The sequence below is a fragment of the Crassostrea angulata genome, chromosome 1, assembly GCF_025612915.1.
Source record: "Crassostrea angulata isolate pt1a10 chromosome 1, ASM2561291v2, whole genome shotgun sequence".
Taxonomy (NCBI): domain Eukaryota; kingdom Metazoa; phylum Mollusca; class Bivalvia; order Ostreida; family Ostreidae; genus Magallana; species Magallana angulata.
Genome location: NC_069111.1, coordinates 36850799 through 36877237, shown reverse-complemented (window position 1 = coordinate 36877237; position 26439 = coordinate 36850799). Strand labels below are relative to the sequence as shown.

At 33.8% G+C, this 26439-nt stretch overlaps 1 protein-coding gene across 1 annotated transcript; it reads left to right on the top strand.

The window, feature by feature from the left end:
* The first annotated feature begins 10570 nt into the window (after positions 1-10570).
* LOC128171582 (protocadherin Fat 4-like) lies at positions 10571-25348 on the top strand. The gene is made up of 24 exons (XM_052837407.1): positions 10571-10711; positions 11781-11867; positions 12013-12180; positions 12993-13013; positions 13602-13677; positions 15537-15700; positions 16159-16311; positions 16638-16753; positions 17721-17895; positions 18272-18430; positions 18564-18701; positions 18879-19001; positions 19213-19395; positions 20004-20191; positions 20604-21015; positions 21166-21356; positions 21484-21907; positions 22075-22265; positions 22571-22994; positions 23088-23278; positions 23781-24535; positions 24670-24738; positions 24827-24876; positions 25063-25348. Exons 1-24 carry the CDS (start codon positions 10666-10668, stop codon positions 25242-25244), a joined length of 4686 nt encoding a protein of 1561 aa, XP_052693367.1. The 5' UTR covers positions 10571-10665; the 3' UTR covers positions 25245-25348.
* Positions 25349-26439: the final 1091 nt, after the last annotated feature.

The following is a 26439-nucleotide window of genomic DNA, read 5'->3' as shown; positions in this document are numbered from 1 at the left end:
TGCAGCTTGTTTACATTACCTGTCAACACCGATCAAGCCCAAATTTCCCAGCAGAAATTCAATATCAATCTTTTCTGTCACTAATCTGCTACATTGGGGTCAGATTCATTGCCTATCCTGTCATTTAACATTTCACACGGTCTAATTTAATTAATGGCATTTGTGAACAACTGTAACATTGCATCCTCCGATACCTTGACTCAGAGATGGCCATTAATCATCACCTCCTGGTTAGAGTAGAGTTTCATGCATGTGTTGCTTGTATATTTAGGAAACAATGGGGAATTGTCATTATCAGAATTTGAACAAAGCAAAACATTTTGTGACCTTTGGTGTTGGTTAGAACAAATATTGGCCTCTTCCAATATTTTTTCTCAAACAAGTCGTTGGTAAAAGATGAGTTACATAGATTTTGTCTGATCCTGAGAGCAGTTTGATCTAAATACATTGCAAAAACATGCCATGGTTATACAATGGCAGGGTAAAAATCACATTTTTAAGTTCTTAAGAATTTCAAACAGGTTGAATAAAAATCAATTAGAATGGATTACTCGACATACCTTTTGTCATAAATATACATTGTTAGTACTATATTTTCAATTGTACCTATTATTTTTAAAAGACTTTCACTATAAGACACTATAGCCACCAAGTAAGATGTTTAATATGGATTGAAAGTAAATCAATAAAAAAATCAATAAAAATCATCAAATTTGTAAAGAAAATATAATAATAAATTTGAGGCCAAAAATTTTTGCAGAGGCCAAATTTGAGGCCAGGCCAATTTTTGAGGCCAGGCCAAAATTTGGGGCCAATCCAATTTTGAGGCCAAAAGTGAGGCCAGGCCAACTTTGAGGCCAGGCCAGGCCAATGGGGCCAAGCCAGGCCAGGCCAGGTTTTAGAGTATGCCTACGAGATGATAATTTTCATCGGGGCGTGATCAAATCCAATAAAAATCTACAATATATATTTCATCACGCCCTGACGACCGAAATTATTACCTCATAATATTCCCTATTAATTATATTTATATATTTTTCATCATTTTTACGATTAAAAATTAAGATACAGTATGTAGTATGCAAACCCCGCTGGCGCCCATAACAATTCGACATTTGAACTTATTTGACTGTATAGTACAAAATCGATTCGTACATGTAGTGTCATCACAAACAAAGGCACTGGAAAATGTAAATATTACTGTATTTAGTGTATATTCATAAAAATACCTTTTGCTTTTGGGCGTGCTTAAGCAATCATAAAATTCCAATAATTTATTGCCCTAATATACAAACAAACTGCTTTTCTTTTATTGTAAAATCCGGTTAATAAAACTACCGTTTAAACTGTTCCATGGATACCAAGTACATGTACCCTCGTTTCTAGAATATAGACAGACCCATATCTCTCCTATTTCCATTTAAGGAGAAAAAGAACGCTAAGCATGTGGCAACAGTACTTTATCTCAATGTTTAATTTCTATGTGGATTGATCTTTTTATTTAGGTAGTTTTCGTGAAGATGAATAAATTAACTCGAAACGTTAGAGTTGTTAGACCTTGAATCTTTTTGGACGCACGTTTTTAATTTCAATATTGGGTAGGGTTTTTTTTTCGTGTGTTTTAGGTAATTTCACAATCACATCTCCGATAAAAAATAAACCTTTAGTTCATTTTCCTATTTAATCTTCACAAATTTGCATTTGTTATAGCTCAACGCCATAGATATAAGCTAGATCTGATCTATGAACTATCTTTAAAGTTCTACATAAAATTCAGAGGGTACATATTCACTACATTCCACCATTAAAGCTTAATTAAATAGTTTTTATACGATGTTAAACTTGTTTTATTAATATTCTACGTTTATAGCAATGAGAAAATTTGATTAACAACAGACCTAAATATTGCAATAGTGACATACTAACCAATTCCGAGGTCGGTTGGTGCAGATGATTATTTATTTTCATTTGCAATGTACAGTCCATTGTCTGCAATTCGATGTTGCTCTCATGAATGAGTCTGTTTTTGTCGCCAATTTGGGACCAAGGGTTCACATGTGTTGTCAAACAGACAACAGTGCAGAGAAAATAAAAAAAAACTCCGTTTTAAGAATGCAAAAATCAAGCCAGTAAACAAACTGATAAATATATTGCGCAATAGAAATAAAATAAAAAGGAAAGAATAATTATTTTGGTATGAGTATATGCGTGATATTAAGTTGGTAATAAAAATTAAATTAAAGAAAAATTGAAAGGAGTTAGAACAAAAAAAAATTAAAAGAAAAAAAAACACCAAATGACTTCATTTCAAAATATTTAATGATGGTTAGATGTGAGCTTTTTTAAAACCGGGGGTTTTATATGTCTATAATCTCTTTTAAAACATTGTTTTCAATAATATGACAGATGAATTTTCAGTTACAAAAATGTAAAAGGAACTTCATTGTTTGTATTGCAACATCGATCATAACTATGATAATTGAATTACACATTTGAAATTGAAATCTAATGCTAGTTAAAGTGAAATTTCTAATAATATCTTGTATTGATGTGATAAATGCCCATGAATTTACACATCCTTAAAACTCTCACTTTTAATAAATCCACGATTGCCAAGTGAATGAATATTGATAACTCCGCAGTAAAGGAATGTTCACGTTCTTTTGGCAACTTTATTTCTTAATTAAACACTTTTTAAAAAAAATTCAATCATCAGTTGTTTTTTCGTCATTTTGTCTAAAGATTACATATTCTGTTTTATTTGTATAGACCAATCCACACTTTACAAAAGCTTTGTCCCTTGGTTGCCATCTTTGGGGAAAAACCCACATATTTCTCACAGTAGCCTTTGTAGTTTAGAGGGTTGTAACTTCGTCATTTGACATTAGAAATCTGTTTCCGCTGTGAATTTTGATTGACCCAAGTAGTGGCAACCCACACATTGAAAGAATAAATTAAATTACACGGGATTTCTTCACAGGACGCCCAAATATTTGGTTGCATAAAGAAAGGTAAAAGTTGTTTTTTCCCTTTTGACCTTTGGGTTGACCCCGCAAAGGGGAACATCTTTTGCAAAGTGTGGATTGGACTATACACACACACTGAATGGCGCCAGCAACATTACTTACCGGAAGAAAGTACCTTCAATATTAGAGAGTCAAATAGGGGAAGTAATTAGGTTATCGAAAGAGGCTATAGGCATGAGCGTTTTACACAATGATTTAAAAGATACCATTGATTCACGAAATTTGGTTCAGCAATCAGGACATATAACATTCCCTGCAGAAATTGATCGTTATGAAGAGTAGTCATCTCGTTTTAGCGTGATAGGTATGGCGATTTACCTTCTAAAAATATATTTATTTATTCCGTCTCTAGGCACTAGGCAGGCAACTTTTTAATGCCTTTTTTTCTTTTTTCCATACATTGAGAGAAAAAAATGAAAATTGTAAGATTTGTATCATGACAAAGAATACAGTAAGCCATTCGTTTATGTGTACAATACATGGATAAGGTTGACATGCTGTAGCGCTATGTGTACAGTAACTCACATACAAAACCTTGTAATTAACGGCGCACAAAAACTTGTGCTAATTTTTGGATAAACCTTATTTTCCGAACACAGTCCTCTGTAAAAAAAAAAAAAAAAAAAAAAAAAAAGCATGTAAATGAAATCACGATGTAGCCAGATATGTTTGTAAATACATAATGATGCCTTTGAAGTCACCGTCGAAGTGGCTCGAAAGTCAATCGCAACTTCTCGAGCCTTTCCAGCAGGCGAGACCCGAAGGTTGCCATTGGCTCAAAAGTGGAAGAAGTAAAAATCGACCCCAATCGAATAAGTTAACATTATAATATGTCCTGCGATCCCAATTTTGATAGTTACATGTGTATTTATTCTTATCGTAGGTAAATAAGTCTTTTATCCGAGTGCATTTGAAAGTTCATTGATTGTGAAATATTATTGTCAAACTTGAAGATTGTATTTTTTCCACGATTCAAACGCCATAGCAAAATAATAAAGTTTTTAAAGAAAGAAAGAAAAACATATATACAAATAGATCTAGAATGGCAAAACATTTTGTCATAAGGGAAACGAAAAATAAATTCAGGTCCATTGTGTTACTATACATTAAAAGTAAAAAGTAAAAAGTTAAGAATTAATTTAGAACAGATAAATTGAAATTTTTATGTAACACGCACTGATATTTCAGATAGAAGCATCGTGTTGGTTTTTTTTTTTCTGTATGACTTTTCATTGTACGTTTTGTTACATTCTTGAAACCTACTTAAAAAAATTCAGATCATCAAATCTACATGCTTAAAACTTGGCATAAAATGGATCAATGTACTATACATTTTAACAATTAACATGCAAATGTGTGTACTTTTGCATTGTTTATCAAAAAAGATTTTCGGACCGAATGCAATTAAAAAAGCATAATTCATGGAGAGAGAAAGAAAAAAAATGTTTTTATTAAACAAGTTGAGTATTGCAGTACATCAAATTCCTGCACTCTACAGCACTTTGTCCCCATCGTGAGAACAATGGACCATTGTGAAGTAGTCCTCGGTTGTGCAACCGACCTGCCATAATTCCATTTGCCATAATTCCATTTGGAGCCAATAATTCAATGTTGGCGCCAGAATGAGTATGTTTACACCGCTGTAAAATGGCTCTTTGTTAGGCTATTGTTTTATAAAGTATGATAACTATCAATTCTATCAATTAATATCCATAAAAATATCAAATTTATGAAATGCTGTCATCAAAAACTCAACTTGCACGCTATTTTAAACGGGTTACGAGTTTTGAGTACCTATACATGGTCAGTTTTGCATCTAGATTACTATCTCCCTGAAAAATAAGTCCATGTATTGATGAAAATCTTGAGTAACAAGCCTAACTGAAAGCTGATCCCGTATATTGTGTATCTTACATTTTTTTTAAATACATAAACAAAAAGTTAGTATACATGTATATACATATATATTTTTCAAAATTAAAGTATCTAAATATGAAAACAAAAACATATCCTGATTTACTTTAAATACTGAAAAGGTGTAAACAAACAAAATATTGTTCACGGTTTGTGAAACATGTGACCGATGGAATGACACACATTTTTTGTCGTCCCGAACAGCAATGAGTGACAATTCATTAGTCACAAGTGTTATTTGTTTGGATTTTTAACAAAATACTAAAATTATGACAAATAGGGAAAGGAGACCGGAGATAGGATAAGAACACATGCAGTATTGTTTCGGATTGATAATGTTTATGATTAATTAAATATGGAGAGCTTTGTCTCAGTGTAGCTGAGTTAATTACTTTAGCAGCAAGATGTGTAATATCTCTCTCTCTCTCTCTCTCTCTCTCTCTCTCTCTCTCTCTCTCTCTCTCTCTCTCTCTCTCTCTCTGTTTTTTAAAAATGTCCTTTAATTTTTGTATTAATGAATATTTTCAATTTAGTCTAGAACACTATGAATTCCACAACTAAAATGGCTTTAGAAAAACAACCCACTTTTAAAGGTATAATTATATCTCTTTATTTAGCTATCCAATGTATACACGACCACATTTTGTACATAATAAATGAATGGTCCAATCTTCTTAATCATGATATCATTTTGAAGGTGTTATCAAATAAAAATACTAAACCAAAGAAATTTTCAAAATATTAATTATGGTCCAACTAATTACACCTTGAATTTTGTATTGAAGTCTATGGGCAACATATGTTTTAATAAGATATTGTAAAAATCAACTTAAAATTTGTAAAACTCTCTTGGTTAATACATGCATAAACATTCTCTTTATTAAAATATGAATTAAAATGAATAATTTATCGCAGATATTTTGACGAAATTAAAATTTTCTTTTTTTCAACAAGGGGAATTAACTCTTTAAAAAATTTTAAGGTGCAAAATGACCGGCTTCTTATATGTTGTCAGTCATGTGAAATTGATTCATTTCACTTTAATTGTTATCTAGCAATACATATTTAACTGGTTTAAAACGATCCAAAATTGCTCAACATCCCTGCATTATACATTGTATACATTAAAAAAAGACGATATTCCAGGACATTATTACATACATACATCAATACATATATTGCTTATGACATTCACCGCATGAAAAACCACAAACAAAAATGTTTACAGATATGATAAATATACTAGATCTGAAATTCATATTTTCAAATGAAGTACAGACGAGCTTGATATGTTTCTTTTTGGTTTGATAATGAATACACTTTCTTAAGAAAGATACTTACTTCAAAGAGAATTACTCTATACATGTGAGAGAAGTGAAATAATGCTAAAGATATTAGCTGTATGCAACACTATTCATTACAATCTTATACGTTAGTCATTAGAGCTAGTCATACACATTTACATGTATTGCAGTGGCTCAGAGACTAAGAATGAATGGATGAATATTATAGGAATGATACGAAAGAAATAGTAAAGCGAAGTCCTTAAGAAAATTAATTACCATTTTTCAATGTAAGAATGATAAAAGGTTTAGTTATTAGCAACGCCAAGGCAGGAAAGACAACTCTATTCAACTTAACCTGCAAAGATCCCCATTAATACATGAAAACATATATGTCCTGCATTTATGAGAAAATATATTACATGTAACACAGAGCTGGAGGATGATCGAGGCGACAATTTTACACCCGAATATTTACATTTTCCAGTTTTTTTTGTCCGTGCTAACACTATGAATCGATTATGTAAAGTGTAATCCAATATATTTCATTAATTAGTATTTTGATATTTAGTGGGTATCACCTTTAAAAATCAATATTCCTTAAGACAATACTGATTACTGAAATCATTGACGTGAATTAGTAAGATATCTAGGCTAACCTGTCTTTCTTCATCGTTTTTCGACATCGAAAATGGCCTCGCGAAGGCAAAGGATTTGTAATAAGAAACCAATATATTTATTAAATGTCATTGTGAATATCATAGAACAGAGTTTTATTTTTCAGGTAGTTTTCATATTCTAACATTTATATTGAGAACTACACTTCGGAATCCAAAGATCTTTGTTCATTTTGCTACAAATCATTCTTTGGACAGTGTCATCTTAAAATAAATCAAAGTACTGAAGTACTGTCAGGAGTTGATTTTATTGATTATTATCAATTTTAAAATCAACGATATGTTATGCAAATTTTTATAATAGGAATTCTCGAACTCTTCCGACAAGAATTTCGAGAAAACCCCATATGAATCATGTTGTGTAATATTTAAAGATAGAATTAATTCCACCAAACTGTGTATCAGTAATCGAAATGTTTCTAAAAATTGTAAACGTCTGGATCCAAGCAATATTGAACTCTAGTCTCGTTCAACCAGACGCTAGGCTGTCTCCGTTAATCTCCGACTACCAAGAGAGACTCTCTGCTTGTCGGCGATTTACGGAGACAGTCTGGTTGAACGAGACTTTATTGAACTCTAGCGTAGGAATACATGCAACTACAAAAAACAATTGAATTGTTCGTACTATATAAAATCTGACTATTTTTAAGGTATTTATAGATGCTTTTCTTTTGAAAAACAATGGTACAGCATACAATACACCGAATTTATCTATTATTTTCAAGATCGATGTCTTGTCAGCGGTGATGATTTGTGCTTAGGTCCAGACACTGTTTCACTCTCGGTTTGCCAGAGTAACTGCATAGGAGAGTTGATTAAAAAATAAAAAATGATCAAGTAAAGTTTGTATGAATCCGAATTAGGAAAAGGGTCGATGATAATTATGCGTATAGTGGCCCTTTTTTCAATTATAAGGAAGTTCGATTTCCTCTAAGGTAGTGCCATAAAGAATGATTTGTAACTGCTATTAAAAATCATGTTAAAAAGAATAAATAGTATATTTGGTATCTGTAAATCATTAAAAGAGTTATACAATGCATACCATCCAGGTTTTAGGAAAATAATCTTTAATTAAAAAATCACTTGTTTTCCATACAATGTATATACTATTGGAATAAAGAAGTATAAGATTTAGAACAACATTCGACAGACGCTGGAATTACAAATAGATGAAACACTAAGCAAAAAATAATATTTAGAATGTATCATGTTGCACTGTATATATTCATTAGAATATCGTCATGAACAACGATTCTAATGTGCAGTTTAGAAAAATAAGGTTTAACTAATGCTATACTTGTTATTGAAGTGCCTTTGATAATATTTTTTTTTAAAAAGTCCAACATACTTCTAGAAGCCTGGACGGTCTTTGACATTTCATTTTTGTAGCTAGGCAATTCTTCAAGACATTTGAAATTGTTACTGTTAAATTTTGAGAATGTTTTAACGTGTATGACGACATTGTGATATTGAATCCTGTGTTGTTATTGTCTTTGTAAGAGAAGTTATAAAACAAAACGGTTTGATGTATATTAAAGAAGTCAATGATTTTTTTTTCGCTTTTTATTTGTAATTCTTATATTTTTTCTTGTGTCCCATTAGGCGCTCAAAAATTGAAAAACAGTCTTAATCTTATATATAAACCCCACAATTAGATAAACATTATCAAAATCTGGGTGCTGTGGGGTTGGAGCTCACATTGTTTAAGTGCAATAAGGCTAATGTCCTTCGACTATCCAAAATTTACACAAAGTCTGCTGCCGTTTCCGGTTCAGAGAAGGGACGTATTTGTCTCCTTAAAGAATGCACAATCAGATTTGTTAATTGAAAGGAATGTTTGCTAAGACGATTGTCAAACATATTATCGAGAACGCTGAAAAGTCGAGAATATGTCAGGGTATATGGAGTTTATTCCAAAGCATGCTGAAATGCGAAACTAAACTCCAGCGACATGGAGTGATTTCTTGATATATCACGTAAAAATCATTTAGATATTTCAATAAATCAACATACTAACAAAGGGAAATCCCCAATTGACGGCTTTTTAAAAGAAAGTTAAATAGGCTTTAAGGAAAAAATCACCAGAAGATAGATATACAATGTATAACTTCGTGTCCAATTTCTCATCTTACCCACGCTTAAATATTAACTCAAATAAAAGTCCCACACTAGTTAAACATTACCGTTTAATTTTTTAATCTGAAACTTCAAAATTGAAAAAAATAGCGGCGTCTTTCTTCAACCATATGAAAAACATATTATGTTTCAGTCTGTCTATAAGACTGTAAGGCCTATCCTATAGATGTACAGGGCGACGCTAAATTCGTGTACAATATACTATTATATGTGTTCTAGTGTAGGAGGTTTTATCTTGAAGGGAAGAAAAAAAATCTCTACACTCAAAAGTTTGACACAATGGATATCTAAAAAAAAAAATTCAACTTCTAATTACCGTACTTTTTTCTAAACAAGAGGTGTCTGTTAAACATTTATGCCCCCCCCCCCCCGGACACACAGTATAGGGTGCACAAGCCTTCATTATGGGCAGTATACATTATGCGCAGTATACATGTAAATGGAATTGACCTTTTGAACTTAAAATCCAAAGGGGTGGAGATCTTCCGGTACACTGTGAAATGCATCAACCTATCAAGTATGACGTCTCATAGTTTACTTTTTGTGGACTTTTATCCCAGGTACATGAATTAAAGAGCATTCGAGAAATAGTCTTCTTAAACACATTTTTTGGCAAAATCCTTTTTACATGATATGTCAGAAATTACAATCTGTTCAACCTTTGCAGAGATAATGAACGGAAAGCAAATAATAGGATTTTTTTCAATTTTCTATTTTAACTTTGTCAAAAATTGTCGATCGGACCCAAAACATAACGATTTATTTTAACTTAATGGAAAAAAAACAGCTAAGAGAACGTGCAATGTACCAGAACTTTAATATAAAAATGCACATTTAGTATATCAACCTACATATTATTAAGTTAAAATAACATGTAGTGAAAGGAAGAAACAAAAAATGTTAAGTGGTGTTTAAACGTGAACAAAGCAAACTAAGTGCAGACAACAATATGAGGTTACGAAAATCAAAATGTACACAAGAGAAGATGAATCCTAGAATACGACCTAATTGTTCGGCCTTTAAAAGTGACCCGTGACCCAGTTTGAATGTCAATAAATTTAGTTAGGTAATGTAAACTCAAATAATTTGTCGACTTTGATTGGAAAATGAAAGATTTTCATATTGTATTTCCGTTTGGTGTATTCCATTAGGGTAATTTTATCGGCAAACTTGCCATACATTAAATAAATATTATATGAAATAGTAACTTTACTCTGTAGATTTCTCATTAATTAACACTTTAAAAATTCAAAAGCCGATTCAAAAAGAAATGCCTATTGTTATTTGATTTGGATTTCAGACGCATTATACATATATGATTCACGTGCAAATTTATACGGTTTCAATATGCGTTATTTGCTTTTTAATTTGCTAAGCAAACAAGATAGAATATAACGTTTTGGTCCATGCGCGTGGTGCATGTTTTCTTTATATCTACAATTCCATTAGGTGTCAATCAAATTTAAGAATTGACCATCAACCCAGATTTCTTACCTGGGGGTCAAACATCTTCCAATCTGCTCCCTAAGATTTTGACGAGGCGCTGGAACATCAGACTTGCGCAAATGTTTCGAAATCCAATGCAAAGAATATTACCAAAGGCGTCTTTTCAAACAAACCCATTGAAAGATGATTAGCAGGTGTCTTGTGTTCGCCGTGTTCTTCGTTAGATGCGGTAAGTTAATTTCTATAGACAAGATTTTTTTTTTCATTTTCAAATTTGAATTACTAACATGCAATCAATTAAATATAATTCAACAATTTTTGTCAAATATAGTTATCAGTAATATAATGTTGTTTTATTTTTGTCGCTAAATAATATGAGAATATTAGAAAGCGGTGATTTAATTTTTTTTCGTTATCTTATATCAAATTTGTCATTAAGGATTTTTATTATCAGAAATGTCTTTTTTCATGTTAATTAATTTAAAGATGTGCGTTTTTATATGAACAATATTTTGGGTCACGTAGTTTAACGGAATCCCTTTTCCCAATTCTAACTTGATAAAATATGAAACCACTTTATAAATAAGAATAGCAAAAACACACAAAAAAGCAATAAAATAAAATAAAATTAACATTAATGAAGAATAACCAAAAAATACATTGAAAAGTAAACAATAAAATTAGAATAACTTCCTTTGATAATTTTTTTTTTTTTTAATAATGATCTCATATTTCATTTTAAATTTTACCCTCCCCCACCCCTCAAAGAAAAGGAAAAAATATGAATTGTGTTACTATAAGAAAATAACACAGCTTATTATGAACTGTGAACAAATTCAGCACAAGGTTTAGATATTATCTATGTCCGTAAAGCAATATTATAGCAAGAGGCGCGCTTTCATTTTAACTTCCGAAAATTCAAGTTGTTTGGGGATTTTAGGGAAAGGAAAGCCATTTAAATCTGTATTCAATTCTGAAAAGATGGAAACATGATATTTATTAGAATTCAGTAATTTGGACTTGTCACTGGTATCTATAGAATACTTACACGCACATGTGTATGTATAACTACATGTATCTTTTTTCCTATACCGGAAAATCAACTGAAAGGTTGAAATGCATACCAAAAACAATATTTCAAAAGTACAATATATAACACCTCAGTATATATAGAATTTAAAATAGGTGGGGTAAAAGGGAAAACGCGGGGAGTGTTAATGATGACTATAAAATTAAAAAATATTTTGAGTTGAGGATTAAGATGATTAAAAGAAATGCTTTTTTTTTTTTTAAACAAGGACTGGCCGCTGTATGCACAACAGAGGACTACACTGGCCATGAGAAAGCCCTCACAAAAAAGGACACTTTTGAAGGAGGGAACTTCAGTAAGACAATTTTGATTTGATTTTGATAGACTGTGTACATGGATATAAAAAGATTAAAAGATAAACATTTCAAACCTCTAAAACAGAAATTTAAACTATTGAATTAATATAAAAATATAATCATGAGTAAATCTTGTGTGTTTAGACAGAGGCCATCTCATGCTGGATTCACTGTACACAGTTCCGTGTTGCGGGGAGGTGCAACAATGGGAGATGTATGTAGAGCAACCCGGTCGCGTGCAACTCCAAATATGGCGAGGAACGGCGTCCGGATACCAACTTGTCGGCCAAAACAACTTTACATTGACCTCAGGTCCGTGTGGTATATTTTCTTTGAAACACGATAATTTGAACTACATCACAAATTAATGAAAACGTTGATAATCCTAAATACTCGCATTATTTAAGAAAGAAGCCATTTCAGAATTTTGGCTAAACGGTGTCGTGATGTGAAATGCAAAATATACAATATGGCAACTAGTAGATTCAAAATTTACAACATTACAATTGAAAGGCACCATATATATGTATCTACAGTTTTATGAAAACACATACGCATAATGTGGGTGAAATATGCTTAATAAAGAGAGACATGAACTCATGATGCTAACTATATTGTAGGCATCGGGTTTGAACAGAGTACAAACGCATGAAAATAAAACTCCAACAAGATACACTTATCTAAAATTTTGACAATATCTAAAGACAATGAGAAGCAATTCGGGGATGATGATGAAATAATAAAATCCTTACGATCTTTTTCGTCGGAAAGTTAATCCCTAAAACAGGCACGTAGCATCAGGGGACGGGGGGGGGGGGGCTGCAACAAAGATTTTTACATAAAAAATTGAATTAACGTGGAGTTGCCCCCCCCCCCACTTTTATGGGACCATGTAAAAAGTTTATTGGAAGTAAGAAAATAAACAGTGAAATTGAAGTTTAGTTAAAGGTATACTCCCCCCCCCCCATGAATAAGGATTTTGGGAATTTTGGAAAGTACCTTTTTTTTCTTTCTTTTTTTTTTTGCTTGTCAAAATTTTTTGGATGAGCCTACGCCCCCCTTTCAAAAACGATGCTACATGCCTGTTATATAAGTAAGATTCATTCACTTCTGTATTTCAATAGACGAAGGCTCAGGAGTACGAGGTGAATAGACTTCATTTGTAGAGTCACGTGTTTTATACACGTGGTCCCTCTCTCTCATTGATATTCTCAAACTGCAAATAATTCTGAGATTAAAGTAGAGTTTTCTTTTGTAACAAGAATTATAGAGAAAGGAATAACATGATTTCCGACACTGTAAATCTAGCTCGAATACTGTTACTTACATTGATTCTGGACAGGTCGCTTATTGCTCTTTGCGTTTTATTTTAAAATCAGCACTTCATCTTTGTAGAATAGATTCAGATTTATTTTTATTGATTTGATCTACAAAGAAATTTTCTGTCTAACGCCAATTCTGTTGCTATGAATAGATATTAGATGTTACTTCTTTCTGGTTTTTGTTGATATAGAAAAAAAATGTTTTTATTGTAGTTGACTGTAGTTAAATTTATTGCCATTCTTTGCACTTATTAGAAACTACAAATATACATTGTTAAAAGACCAGTATATATACAATACTAAAATTTTTCAAGGCTTGGTAAAGCATATTAAAATTTAACTTTTGGTTATTCCAAAACGGCGTTGAAATTAAAAGACTACGCTTAATTATGATCTTTTCATTAATAATAGCCGGATTAAAGGAACAGTACCTACCCATAATTCCAGAGCAGAGAATACAAGTTCAGGCTAATGACGTCATCGGCTGGTATGTCATTAGTTAAAGCTGCTTGGTCCGATTTTATATCAAATTTTATGCACGCTTTTAAACGAAAGCTATGCTTAATATATGTATAATAATAGACATTGCAGTAGTTTTACCCGTCAATTATGCCAAATTTCAATGAAGAAAAATACGTACAAAATTTGCTAACAAAACAAACGACATTAAAAGGTACCGCGTTATTTCGCCTCATGTTAAATTTAACCCCTGGCGACGAGACGGGAATGGTTGTATTACGACTTTGACATCGCTCTAAATAAAGGTCGAAACAAGTTGCTGTCCTTTAAAAAAGGACTACAATACGTGGACCATTTGCATGTGTTTCCAACGAAAACGTGATAGCCTTAAGATTATCAGAGATTCCACCCACTCTAGCCCCCTGCTTTTAACCACTCAATTTGTACAATGTATTACGTATATGTATAGCTCTGACTTTTTATCTCAGAACTTAAAGGGTTCATACTTCTAAAATAATTATGATCTATCTATTAATGAAGTATGCATGTATAGTATCAGGCATTCGGCGAATTCTACTATTTGCGCACACATTAAGATTCGCACTACTTTGTTAACTATGCAGTGACAGCTTTGTTTAAATTAATTTCATATTTTGATGCATTTTTCTTGAGATTTAAACTTTTATACAGTGACATAATTATCCAATCACAATTAAATGCTTAAAAATTTTTAATCGGGAAGTACTCTAGCCTCGCCTACTATATAATTAAAGTTAAGTTACATGTGTATACGGAAAACAACAAAACATTGCAAATTTATATGCTATTTGATGCATGTTGTAGTTTCGGCATAACATTAACTTATTTCATAATACTGACAGTTCATATCACATGCCGATTATTTCTTTAAAAGGAATACATGTACTTTGTTTCTGTACTGACTACTGTTTACCGACAACTTTACAATTACAGCGCCTTTGAACTTATGTGCGCATATGGTATGGAATCCCGATCCCGATTCAGATAAACTTGTGCTAGCCTGGTTCCCTGAGCTACCCATTTCGCACAGGAACCAGGCTAGCTCATGCGCAGGCTGAATTTTCCCCATAGCATCCGGTTTAACCTCGCTTATATATTTTCTGCGTGGACCTCAGGGTCCACGCAATGATCAGACAATTTACAAATAAACATGTGTACGTTTTGTTCGCTAATATTTCCAAAGTCTGCTTTCTTTACAATCGATGCATAGCATGCGGGTTGAATAACCCCAATCATTCGGGGGACGAAACCAAGCGGTTTCCTTATCTAAACATTCCCGTGATGCATTTTGGTTTGTTTTTTCGTTTGCCCAAAGAGAAATTATTTTTATTTACTTTGAATATTTCTAACTTTCAAAGGAGACTGATTCTGCTGGTGTAAATAGGAGAAAGTCCATAACTTTCTGAGATAAATGATTTGTATGGAACAAATTTTGATACTGTAATTACAAAATAAATCGGACCAAGCAGCTTTAATAAATGAACAACACTTTCAGTGAATAGCTATTCTTGGATGTTTTCAAACGAGTGTAAAGAGTTTAAGCATTGTAGAAAAAACGACAAACACTAATTTCAGTAGGAAGTGTATAAGAGAGTACTAACAGTGGATGCATTCAAAGCTTAGTATACGAGTGCAGTGGTTGAGTCAGGTTGACACGTTATTAATCTGTAAATATGAAACAATAGCATGTGATTATTGAATACCGTATATTGTTAGAATATTAATAATCAAAACAAAATGTGTTAAACGTGAAGTTTTCCTTATTGTTGTATTATCATGTATACCATGTTTTACATATAATATACCATTTCAAACAACTGACATCATTACCGCATTTTCCGTCCATAGGGCAACTCCTGATGATGAGATTATTCCTTATAAAAGAGAAGGGAGCGGATCTCTGGTTATACAGGAAAGTATGGCAGATGTGGCGGTGGGGGGTGAATTCGACTGGAGCACAGGGACACTCATTAACAAGAGATATTACGCCATCAAAGCCATTCTTGCTCCGGGTGAGGCATGCTTATTTATAAGGACGATCGATCGAACGATTCCTTATTCTTTGTTACTGTGGGTACATTAATTTCCACAGGATTTATTTCACAATTCCTAGGATTTTATAATTTGATGGAAAATCATATTGTTTTCAAAATTTCATTAATCGGTGAAAATGTGATTCCTATAATTCGATCAACAACGGAACGGGGGGGGGGGGGTTCTTTTTTTTTTAAATTTTTGCTGGTCAAGGGTTTTTAGTCTAGCCTTCCTCTTTCAATTTGCTTTTGACGCCACTGGACTCCTTAAGGAAACTGAATCAAGAGGCTCATGTCAAATCGACTACGTTTAATTAAAGGCCGTCTTAAATAAATATTCAAAATTGTTATAGATTAATGAATTAATTAATCTGTAGATAAATAGTATAATACTTAGTTCTAGCAACATAGATTACAAATGCCTTCTCGATATTCAGGAAATGGTCCCGAGATGAGTGCTTTTCCTACATCCATAACTTTGTCTCATACGACAGCCCTCGGGACCATCATTTACACCCCAGTTCTAACAAGCATGTCCGGAACATTCTCACTCAGTTCCTCTGGAGAATTTGCCATTGATATAAATTCAGGTAAATCAATTTAGATACCAAAAAAACATATTAGAACGTAAATATATTTGTGAATTTTAATAATCATATTAGTATGAATTTGAATAATATGTGTAATACTATGATTTCGCAACAAAGATGATCAGTAATTTGGTTCAAAATGTTTGTTGATTCATTTTCTTTTTAGAAATGCAAGGCAATAATTATATATATTTTTTAATTTTAAAAATGCAATATCGCGAAGGTTGAGACGAAATTTATCCATGAAAATGATAGAATCCATTTTGCTAAATGCGTTTCAAAAGGTCTGTTGAAATTGGAATGGTTTCATCCTTTGTTTTCTACAGGAGTAGTTACTTTATCAGCTCCTATGGCCGTGGGGTCGTATAGCCTATCCGTCAGCGTGACAGACTCCTGCGGGCGGTCTCAGACCCAGAGCTTCATCGTCATCTCAACCAATGATGTGAGGAGTATCTTATTTCTTTTAAAAAAAAATCATACGACTTGATTCTTAATTTTAAAGCTGCTTGGTCCGATTTTATATCAAATTTTATGCACGCTTTTAAACGAAGGCTATGCTTAATATATGTATAATAATAGACATTGCAGTAGTTTTACCCGTCAATTATGCCAAATTTCAATGAAGAAAAATACGTACAAAATTTGCTAACAAAACAAACGACATTAAAAGGTACCGCGTTATTTCGCCTCATGTTAAATTTAACCCCTGGCGACGAGACGGGAATGGTTGTATTACGACTTTGACATCGCTCTAAATAAAGGTCGAAATGATCAGACAAATTACAAATAAACATGTGTACGTTTTGTTCGCTAATATTTCCAAAGTCTGCTTTCTTTACAATCGATGCATAGCATGCGGGTTGAATAACCCCAATCATTCGGGGGACGAAACCATGCGGTTTCCTTATCTAAACATTCCCGTGATGCATTTTGGTTTGTTTTTTCGTTTGCCCAAAGAGAAATTATTTTTATTTACTTTGAATATTTCTAACTTTCAAAGGAGACTGATTCTGCTGGTGTAAATAGGAGAAAGTCCATAACTTTCTGAGATAAATGATTTGTATGGAACAAATTTTGATACTGTAATTACAAAATAAATCGGACCAAGCAGCTTTAACGATTTCTATCCGATTGTAGTTTGTTGTATTTTTCTTGAATCAAGTTAAACATTTCATGATTATCAACACTATTCAGTCATAAGTGTCTGTTATACCATCTGCTTTTTAATAAGAAAAAAATATTATATATTGTAGGCCCTATAATATTTCAAAAAACAAGAAGTTCATTGTATTTAGTACATGAATTTACTGTGTTAATGCCAAATCAAGATTTTATTTTACCTTTTCGAACGAATAAATCAGACACTTTGATGAAGTTTCTTACCGTTAAATCTGGTATCTTACATATAGGCACCGACGCTTAGTGGACTGCCCTTCAGCAACGACCTGCATGAAAACACCATCCTTGAGACCTCTCTTCATACCTTTAGCACAACAGATAATGATGGTGATTCGTTCACCTGTGCAATAGAGAACACATTTGGAATATTCTTACTGAAGTCTAACTTGACAGGAAGCATCATAGGTACCTCCGTACTGTAGATTCTTTATTTTACGCGAGTACTTATTTCTGCGAGTCAACTGTTTTTCATCAAATCGTGAACGCCGTATTTTTCATGATTTATCCTATTTTACATGCGTTCGAAAAATAAAAGCGATATTTGAAAATCCACGAGATGTACTTTTCGCGATATTACGTGGATGTTAATTCCTTGCTTCAACCAGGAATTTACAGTGTGCATATATTGAAATATATTTTTCGTTAAAGTGATCTAAAATGTTCTCTTTATTTTGTCCAAATATGAATTTTATGATGGTATTGCATGCTAATGCTTTTGCTTAAAAAGATAAAAAGATATTTAATGATAAATGCTTTATCCTGTAATGTTTTACTTCTAAAGGTTACGAAATATACTCCAAGAGCAGTCCTGGCCTGTCCTATGCAGCGGTTAGCACGTACACACTGAATATCAGCTGTTCTGACGGCATCGACACGTCATCAGAGATATTCATCGTGTACATTCTCCAGAATGTTGCCCCTTCTTTTACTAATCTACCAAGTAAGCCTTTCAAAGATTGTTTTTTATTTCAGTTTTAAATATATTCCAAAAATATGAGATTTTCGGTTTCAATCTGTTAATACATGTACATTAATGTAAAACATAAAAAAATAAAACATTCGTGTTTTCAAAGGTTCCACAACAATATCTGCTAAGTCAACTCTGATAGGAACAACAGTATATTCGGTTCAGTATTCCGATCCCGATAGCAGTAGTCTGACATTAAGCAGCAGTTGTTCCCCCTTACCATGTCCATTCTCTGTCGCTTCAGGTATATTTAAATCATTTCCTCTTTCCTAAATTCCTTAAAACTTTTTTTTCTATTATAAGAATACTTTATGTTTTTGCATTTCTAATTTTACATTTTTAAAAGCACTTCATGAAAGTATACATGTACCTAAGAAACATGAAATTAGATGTGCAAGTTAATTTAAATGTTTGATTACAGATGGCACAATAACTTGTACCACGGATTTAAAAGGCGAGACAACTGTGTCATACAGTCTAGAGTTCCACGTCAAAGACAGCCTAGTGTCAACCGGGCCGGGAACACTCACCATTCATCTCTCAGGTTTTTTCTCCTCAGATGATTACGTCATATACAATTGTGTTTATCTTATAATAATATCGTAATGGTTAAAGGGATTAAGTTAAACCTGAAGACCAAGGACCTTTTTTTAAAGAACAATGTACGTCTTCTCTTTCTCTCAGACGAGAAAAATCCCCCTTTTAAAACGATTGCATGTACATGTATGTGAATGAAATGTTTGTTTTTTCAATAGCTTTAAACACAGCTCCTGTCATCCAGAATCTTCCGCAAACTCTGTTTATCAGTGAGCATCTGTCTGTTGCCTCCCTTATATACCAGATTTCCGTGTACGACCCGGATGTTACTGACGTGCTATCTACAACGTTTACAGTACAGCCCTCTAGTGGTGCTCTGCTCTTTGAAACTAATACAACAGGTATCCAATGTCGTCCACCAAAGATCAACACTACAAAAAACGCACTATAAGATTCAAGAAGCTAAATGAATTTATTATACTTTCATGTTAAATACTGAAATCTGATTGGTTTAGAGGCAGTCGATAATCAGTTCTATTACCCTCGGCGTTAGCAACACACTTAGCAACGGGTAACACAACGAATTGTTACATGCGCGTAAATTATGCGCGTACGGTTCGCCGTAGAATTCACGTCATTTCTATATAAAAGCAGTAAAAAATTCTCTAAAATCAAGACTTTCAGTATAATAAAATAAATAGTGCCTGTTTGGGAGGGAAGCGTCGGTTGACAATGGTTTCCTCGGGGTGTCAATTTCAACTGTTACCCTCCCAAACAGACAATGGTTTCCTCGGGGTGTCAATTTCAACTGTTACCCTCCCAAACCCTCCCAAACAGGCACTATTTATATAATGTATTTTGTACTGTGTACTCCTAGTAAAAAAATATGTAATCAAACCAAGTTCTTAAGATGCTTATAACAGTTTAGTAAAATGTTGCCGTTAATTGTAATGCATCCTATTTTTTTTTTTAAAAATTTTGCTTTAAATTGACAAATGTTTTTGTTTAGATTTAACAGTCCATTACGGGGCATCGTTGAATTATGAAGCCTTAACCGCATACAATTACACGATATACGTGGCGGTAAGCGATGGGATATTTAGTGATGCCTCGTATTTGACGATATCGGTGCTTGATGAAAACGAACCCCCCAACGTCAATCTCGATACCTACTACATTACTGTGGACGAGGGACAGGTATAGTGACAGGTCTTTGAGTCAAAATTAATATCAGGTGTTTTGTTTATTTTTAATCGTTCCGTACATTTAATCTGATATTATCGTCTAAGAGATGGATTGAGTAGGCCAAACTAAATCATAAGACAGATCATTACAATTATATTTAACAATCATTGTCCAAAACAAATTGTAAACCGTTTTTTAAAGTTTTTAATTTTATATTCATCTGAACCTTTTCGAGTATGGTAAGTAGCTGCAAAAGCGTGTTTTCTAAAATATATGTTCGGAGGTTGTTTTAAATTTCATAGTTTAAAAATGCTAGTATCTTTTTAAAAAATTAAACATGGACCTGAGAATATGATTTATTCGTTGAGACAATGATTTATTTTGCAGATTTTTGATTGTTTAAGCCTTTACTTTCTATTATCAGAAAGACACGCCTCTTCCGGCAGTTGGATTTGTAGTGACCGATGAAGACATAGGCGACAGCTACACTTACGCAATAACAGATGGACCGAATTTCGTCATCAATGCCACAACGGGGGTTATATCATTTGCTATGGACATTGAAGTGACCGTTACTTCCACATTTAACATTACCGTACAGGTAACCGACTCAGGTGGGCTATTTGACACCTGTGTAGTGGTGGTCACAATTAGAAATGTCAACCGGAAGCCGTATTTTACCAACTTACCGGTGACCCTCAGTTTTCCGGAGAACACGGCTTCCGGTACACTACTGTATGTACTGGGAGTTGTGGACGAGAGCTTGGCGTCTACTTCCGTCTCCTACTCCATCACGCCCGTGTTGGCCACCAATCTGTTCTCTTACAAGGATACAGGTGAATAATAACATAATATACAAGTACATTTTACCTTGATTGAAATCGGTTTTTAAATCTATTTGTCATCACAGTGATTTATTTCATTATATGAATATATTTTGATTTAATTAGATACTATTTAATTTTATGCTTGAACGATGTTTGTAGACCGGAAGCTAAATCTTGCGGAAGGATTTAATTTTGACTACGAAACAACCACTATGTATAACCTAACGTTCGAAGCCAACGACGGATCTATCACTTCGGACTCGGCAATATTATGCCTGGAGATTACCAATGTCAACGAAGCCCCAAAATTTCAATCTCCTGTTTATTATATTACTTTCAACGAAAATGCTGTAGGTTTTTGCACGGCTCATATTTGAAATTTCGCATCTTTTTCGGACATGGTGAATAAGACATAGATATATGTTGTAAAATTGCATATATTTATATATAAATCATTTAAACCTGGTTTGATTTCAGAGCGGATCCACACTTCCATCAATAGCATACAACGTTAATGACCCAGATGCTGGTGACACATTGACGTACAGTCTATTAACAGGAGATTTCGTGACAAAACTTGGAATAGACTCTGGCACGGGTCAGATGCATTTAACAGCAGACCTTTACATAGATTATACACTCAGTACGAACACCACTGTCCAAGTTACGGACATGAACGGGCTATCGTCAACGGCTGTCGTTGAAATGACGATTGTTAACGTAAATAGAGTACCTTACTTCCTCAACCTGCCTTTCACTTTAAACGTTGCCGAGAATATCCCGTCTGGAACTGTTGTGTATGACGTCACTGCTCGAGACGATGACACCACTGATGTTTTAACATACACTGTTGCTTTTGTACCCACATATGCGTCCGCTTTGCTGCAATTTGATTCGACAGGTATTCAATAACATTAATTATGAAAAATCCATAGAATTCTGTAAAATTCATAAGCTACCAATTGTAAATTTAGATTCTCAAATCAGAAAATCATGCAAAGATTTAGTAAGAGAAAGTTTGATGTGAATGCATTCTTATTTAAGATAATGTGTCTATATCTATTGCAGGTAACACAATCAAGTTGCGCGACAATGCTACACTGAACTACCAGTTATTGAATCAAGTTGTGGCGTCAGTAACCGTTCAAGACCTGTCCGGGGCCACAGTGACGTCAAATCTCACCGTCAACATAGACAACGTCAACCAACCCCCTGTATTCTCTTCCAATCTGTATTTTGGAGAAGTCGATGACGGAACGGTAAATACACTTTTTTGTGTTTTGATATTACGACAAAAACGTTAACTTACATGTACTAGTATAAACTTTCTTTATTCAGTGAAGAATGTGTTTTCCTTTTATAATAATTAAATCTTGACATATTAATAAAACGCAAACACAAACTCAATTTTAAAAGCTGATGACTCCGTTCGAAAAGGTTCATTGGTTATAAGTATGATTTTATAAGCTTTGATGGATTAATCCTAATCCTAAATTGTAATTTACACATGTACTAATTGCTTTGACTATTTTCTAAAAAGAATCATTCTGATATTTGTGAGTAGTTAGGACTACCTGTCACAGTGTTGATATCTGCAACGGATCCAGATATCACTGACGTTCTATCGTACAGCATTGAAAGCCAAAGCACTGCAGGAATATTTAGCATCAACACAACATCCGGGGAACTATCCACGGCAGTAGATGACGCCTACTACAAGACGTTTGGGAACTGCACCTTACTTGTTCAGGTTCAGGACCAATTTGGTGCCTATGACCAAACAACCGTAGTCATCACTGTGAACCACGTGAATACTAGGCCAGAGATTGCAAATTTCACCGGAAGCTACGAAATTTCTGAAGCTCTTCCTGTCGGTTCCTTGTTATCTATTTTCTCTGTCACCGATCCCGACTCTCTTGACATCATAACGAAAAGAATTTCTTGGGACCCTGCCTCGGGTGTCGACAAGTTTTCCTTGAGTTTTTCAAGTACGATTCTGTTGGCTGCTTTTTTCATCTTATAGTATGCTTTAAGTCATAAAGCTTCAAATTAATAATTAACTGATGAATTAATTTGTACAGGTAGACAACTCTACATTTATCTAAACGAGGCCGTAGATTACGAAGTACAATCTTCGTACAACTTGACTTTGATATTCAATGACGGCTACGAGGATTCGCCGTCCTATCAGGTTGCTTACTCTGTTGGTGACGTAAATGAAGCGCCCAGTTTTCAGTACAACACATATAATGTCAAAGTCAATGAAAGTGATGTAAGTAAATTCAAGTACTTTTGTCTATTCATTAGTTCAGCGATGGTTGTACTCATATCGGTCGATGGTTGTTTGGTCCATTTGAAAGTTTAAAAAAGCAGTCCGATGTGTTGTTTCACTATAGCTAGAAATCAAAAATTGTAATTTAGATCCTATCTTTAAAAGAACTGGTTCAGTTTGTAGTTGGTAAAAGGTAATTTCCTTTTTGCAAATACACGTTCATACATGTAGCGTTTTATTTATTATTTCAATTTTGATAGCAATTTTGTTTTAAATTTCAACATTAGAAGTACATTATCACCATTGCTAAATAAAGGATGAAATGATGTAATTTGTGAAATTTATTTCCGCACTAAAAATCAATCTGAGTATCAATATATTATACTCATACTCATATTATATTCATATAAACTACGTGTATCGATTAGTATCAATACCATACCGTCCATATCGATTTTTACATAAACTATCGATTATTATAAATACCATGCTTACGTTTTAGGCTGGGACTATCATTGACTTCGATGTCGTTTATTCCGACCCAGATATTGGTGATACGACAACTTGCGAGATATTCAGCGGAAATGATAACCTGTACTTTGACATTTTGTCTTCAACGTGTGCTTTGTCGTTGGCTAAGAACTACGATATTGACACTAGTCTACCCTCGACTCATTCTTTGATTGTCAAAGTAGTAGATAGCAAGGGTCTCTCTGCAACAACATCTGTCAACATCGAAGTTCTGGATATCAATGACAACGCCCCGCAATTCGAGGGACCGGAATTAGTTGAGTTCGTTTATTCGGATTCTTTAATTGGCAGCCAAGTCCAGAAGCTTAGCGTAAGCGACAAGGACAGTTCTCTAAATGCTCAGTTAACGTGCTCCATGGACAGTTCTCACGCCGCAAGTCAGTTTGCACTCGCAGGAGACTGTACGATTTATCAGACCGAGAGTCTAGAGGGAATGGCGGAAGGATCGGAAATAAATTTTACGGCTGTCGTAAAAGACGCGGGAAATCCTTCGTTGTCGTCAACTGCTTTGGTTCGAATAATTATTCAAGGAACAGAGAAACCAGCAACCACTGCAGTCAGTTCCGGTGGTTTAAACTTTACGGACTGGGAGGTGCTGCTGATCTGTGGGGCTATAGGTCTCGTGGGTCTGTTGGGTCTAATCAACGCGGTGATGATGTATCGCAAAGGATGCTGCAAGAAACTTCCAACAGGGAAAGACTCCTCCAAAGTAGCACAAAAGAATAGGTAAAGTATCAGAGTTATGATTTCTGCTGTCGACTAAGCCTTAACCGCATAAACCTGATTTCTTTATTAGATACATGGCAATGATTATTTATTTAGATTCATTATAATTAAGTAGAGATTTCTTTATTTTTCAGAGTGGAAGATAAGCCCGAAGAGCGTAAGAGCCGACCTAACTCTTCCCAAAATGCTCGAAGGAAAACTAGGTTTGTCATTCGTATTTACGGAAGATTATTGGTATTTTAAACTGACTCTGCTAAGCAAATAAAATCCGTTTTTTTCCTGCTTTATCAGAAGAGCACCTTCATTGCCACTTACTACTCCAAAGATGGAAACAGTTTCAGGTAACACATATTATAATATCCCCAAAATAACTCACCAGTCCTATTACTGCATCGCTGATTGGTTCATTTAAAAGATATACTTGAATAATTAACTGATCCATATTTTAAATCATTCCGATTGAATTGTTGTCTTCGCATCTATGGTTTAATACCAATTAATGATAATTTACTGGAATCCCTTTACAGTTAGCAACGCTCGCTGTGAAGATCTAGAACGGATCCTGACGCCCACGGATATTTCTTTCAATGACGGTTTTGAGACGGGGCGGTCTTCTATCTCCAGTGACCGATCCTTCCCGTCATTCCCAAGACCCAGTCGCCGAATCAGTGACGTATTAGGCCCCCGATCTAACTTTGACTATGTATGATTTTTTTTATTGGATTAGCAATTTTCTGTGGTTTTTTTTTCTTGTTGAAAATCGTTACGTTATGGTTTATATAAAATTCATGAAATAAAATCAGCTGTATTCTGTCTTTTTTGTTGTTGTACTCTTACCTTGTTTAAATCATTAGAACCATTTTAACAGGAGCTTGGACTTTGGGTAGTTGTGTCAAACTACATTGTGACGTAGGCCTGTCTATTTAATTGCTGGCACTACAGCTACGGACCTTTGAAATTAACAAGATTTGTCTAGCCTTTTAGCTAAGACTACACAATCCGTGTGTATTTCGCTTGAAACCAGCGTCATTTTAACTTGTTGTGACGCAAGAAATGGATGGTTACATTCTACTGAAAGTCCAAGGCCGTGTTAAAATGGTTCTTTATTTACCTACTCCCTGGATATGAAATAAACGCATCAATTTTTTTTCATATACTCTCCCTTAAGTACGTTGTCTAATAAGTACACGTGTCAGCTGAAAAAGTGGGTACATGTGTACCAAGTATTTAAAACGCTTTCCATTACGTATCTATATCCACGGACTTTATACCTATAAAAATTGGGAAAACACTAAAGATCAACAGGGCAGAGCCTTTTACAAGTAAATAATTGATTTTTAATTTTGGGATTATTTGACTAATTAATTGCTCTCTTATATGAAAAAAAAAGCACACGAGTAGTGGAGGTCATCATTACAAAGTAATGTCCAGAAAACTGATAACACACACGTGTCCACGTTCGGCAGTGAATCGTTATGTACATGTATATATGAGGAAGTCTACTTATGATAATAATAATAATCTCAATAAGGGGAGCTTAAAAGAATTTTGTAAAATATTGAAAACAGTTATATTGATCTTGGTGTATGTGCTCCTTGTATAGTTATAATCATTTTGTTTCACACAGATGTTCTATTCCGAATGAATACGACGTGTTCAGCAAACACATGTATGGTGTATCGTACAAGAAAGCTTTTCGAAATAAATGCCTTCTTCCTTTTATCTTCACTTTTATAAATAATTAACACTTCTATTTCTAATCAGACATAGTGCACATACGGAAAAAGTTGTTTTCCCTCTCACTTCTAAAAAGACACGAGAAGGGAGGACAAAGGGGAACCCTCCGAAAAATCGGTAGATATACCGTCTTTTGCCATTTATTGCCGACGAGACTAATAGTTATA

Excerpts from the sequence above, each read along its gene's own strand:
- LOC128171582 (XM_052837407.1), top strand. The coding sequence starts at position 10,666 with ATGATTAGCAGGTGTCTTGTGTTCGCCGTGTTCTTCGTTAGATGCG. Across the intron at positions 20,192-20,603 it reads TTACTGTGGACGAGGGACAG|AAAGACACGCCTCTTCCGGC; the intron begins GTATAGTGACAG and ends TTCTATTATCAG. Across the intron at positions 21,016-21,165 it reads GTTCTCTTACAAGGATACAG|ACCGGAAGCTAAATCTTGCG; the intron begins GTGAATAATAAC and ends CGATGTTTGTAG.